This window comes from Electrophorus electricus, chromosome 4 (assembly GCF_013358815.1).
Source record: "Electrophorus electricus isolate fEleEle1 chromosome 4, fEleEle1.pri, whole genome shotgun sequence".
NCBI lineage: Eukaryota > Metazoa > Chordata > Actinopteri > Gymnotiformes > Gymnotidae > Electrophorus > Electrophorus electricus.
Window position 1 is genome coordinate 31,069,066 of NC_049538.1, and position 2,500 is coordinate 31,071,565.

Consider the following 2,500-nt stretch of genomic DNA (forward strand, 5'->3'; position numbering starts at 1 on the left):
CACTGATTTTGATTGTTTACTGCTTCTATGTTGACTAACTCTCGTCCTTATTGTTTATTGCACTGATTGTTGTCTGTTATAGAGCTTTTATGTATTTTGTACTTCTAGTCATCAGCACTGATCCCTGTATTTCTACAGTATTCTAGTTCATTGGTTTAATTCTAACCTACTGTACTGTACTTGGATATGTTCTATGATTAAATGACAAAGCGCTTTTGTAAGTCACTCTGGATAAGAGCGTCTGCTAAATGCCGTAAATGTAAATGTAAATGTTGCATGTCCACTTCTGACGCCACGTGTGACTCTGGGTCTCCACAGAAGCCGTGAGCTCTCTGCGTCTGAATGCTCAGCTGGGGTCTGAAGAGCACCACATCCCCAGAACAGGATGCAGCGGGAGGAGGTGTCCGCCCGGGAGGAGTTCAGCTACACCCACATCCCCACCCTGGAGCGAGGGAGCGGGAGCGGCACTTTGAGCCGGCGGTTGGAGCGTGAGAGGGAGCAGGCAGAGCGAGACAGCTACACGGTGGATGTGAGAGCCAGCGACTTGGAGCTGGAGCGGGTGGAGACCTTACACCCGTGTTTCAGCTACCGGGCTTGGCTGTACAGTGTGCTCATTGGGGTGAGGGCACTCGGCCCTGGATCACACCTGCTCATGTCAGCCTGTCTGCTCAGCCAATGGAGTTAATGCCACCTGTCAATCTCTGTGCTGGCGTGTGTGTGTGTGTGTGTGTGTGTGTGTGTGTGTGTGTGTGTGTGTGTGTGTGTGTGTGTGTGTGTGTGTAATTATCAGTGCAGTCTCCTGATCACAGCTGGCTTCTCACTCTACCTGGGGAATGTTTTTCCTGTCGCCATGGACTACCTGCGCTGTGCTGCCGGCTCGGTGAGTGTGTGTGTGTGTGTGTGTGTGTGTGTTTGCCTGCAGTTAGAAGCACCGATCTTCCCTGCTGTCAGATGTCTGCACCCTAATCCTAAGGTCTCCCTGTTTGTTGTATCATGCCTCTCTCTGGCTGCTCAATCCTGCTGACGGTGTTGGTTTGGCAGAGTGTGCCTGCAGCCGTGGCCAGCTTCTCCATTGCCATGCGCTGGCGCATCGCAGTAAGTGCGCTGTTCTTATCCAGCCTCTTTGCTCTTCTACTAGCAGTCGTGGTCCGTGACGCAAAGTCTGCTGTTCATGCCGCTCCTGCTAGGTGTCTGATTTTCAGCTGGTCTATGTTGCTACATTTGCCGTGACGACCACGTGTCTGGTATGGTTCGGCTGTAAACTGGCTCTAACTCCCTCGGCCGTCAACGTGAGTGTGTCACCACGTCACATCCGCTCAGATGACAGTGTTCACAGCTGCACGTCTGAAACATTTCAGTGCTGTGGAAATGTTTAAGGACTCCCAGGAAATGATGAATTAATTGAAATAATTTAATAGTATATGCTAATTTATATGTAAAACACCAAAAAACAAAATGCTAATGCAGAAAAATATTAATACAGAAAAAAATAACAAGATGTTTTGTTTATTCCCCAAACTGTTTTGATATCATTGTGAGATTTTTAGAAAAACAGATTTGCTTTCCAAATCTTTCCTGAAGGTTGGACTTGCTTGAAACACACTGAAACAGTGAAAACTAAAAGACCCTGCATAGAATCACCAAAAAACACCAAAACATGGGAAGAAGCGGCCCACCCTTGTTTCTAGAGGAAATAAACACTGACTGTTGAGAAATGACTCAATATAATATATAATATCTATATTTGGGTGACCTTAGACTTTTCCACAGTGCTGTATATATGTAACAGAGCAGTAGTGTGTATATGTAACAGAGCAGTGCTGTATATATGTAACACTTAGAGCGGTACTGTATATATGTAACAGAGCAGTAGTGTGTATATGTAACAGAGCAGTGCTGTATATATGTAACACTTAGAGCGGTACTGTATATATGTAACAGAGCAGTAGTGTGTATATGTAACAGAGCAGTGCTGTATATATGTAACACTTAGAGCGGTACTGTATATATGTAACAGAGCAGTAGAGTGTATATGAAACAGAGCAGTGCTGTATATATGTACCACTTAGAGCAGTACTGTATATATGTAACAGAGCAGTAGTGTGCATATGTAACAGAGCAGTGCTGTATATATGTAACACTTAGAGCAGTACTGTATATATGTAACAGAGCAGTAGAGTGTATATGTAACAGAGCAGTGCTGTATATATGTAACACTTAGAGCAGTACTGTATATATGTAACAGAGCAGTAGTGTGTATATGTAACAGAGCAGTGCTGTATATATGTAACACTTAGAGCAGTACTGTATATATGTAACAGAGCAGTAGAGTGTATATGTAACAGAGCAGTGCTGTATATATGTAACACTTAGAGCAGTATTGTATATATGTAACAGAGCAGTAGAGTGTATATGTAACAGAGCAGTGCTGTATATATGTAACACTTAGAGCAGTATTGTATATATGTAACAGAGCAGTAGTGTGTATATGTAGCAGAGC

At 44.0% G+C, this 2,500-nt stretch overlaps 1 protein-coding gene across 2 annotated transcripts in view; it reads left to right on the forward strand.

The window, feature by feature from the left end:
- The window catches only part of mlc1 (modulator of VRAC current 1), an 8,125-nt gene that overhangs the window by 1,049 nt on the left and 4,576 nt on the right, over positions 1 to 2,500 (forward strand). For both annotated transcript variants that reach the window (XM_027024141.2, XM_027024142.2), the window contains exons 2-5: positions 319 to 619; positions 791 to 880; positions 1,042 to 1,095; positions 1,188 to 1,289. In XM_027024141.2, coding sequence (XP_026879942.2) covers positions 386 to 619; positions 791 to 880; positions 1,042 to 1,095; positions 1,188 to 1,289 — 480 coding nt within the window. In that variant the 5' untranslated portion in view covers positions 319 to 385. The remainder of the gene's footprint in view (positions 1 to 318; positions 620 to 790; positions 881 to 1,041; positions 1,096 to 1,187; positions 1,290 to 2,500) is intronic.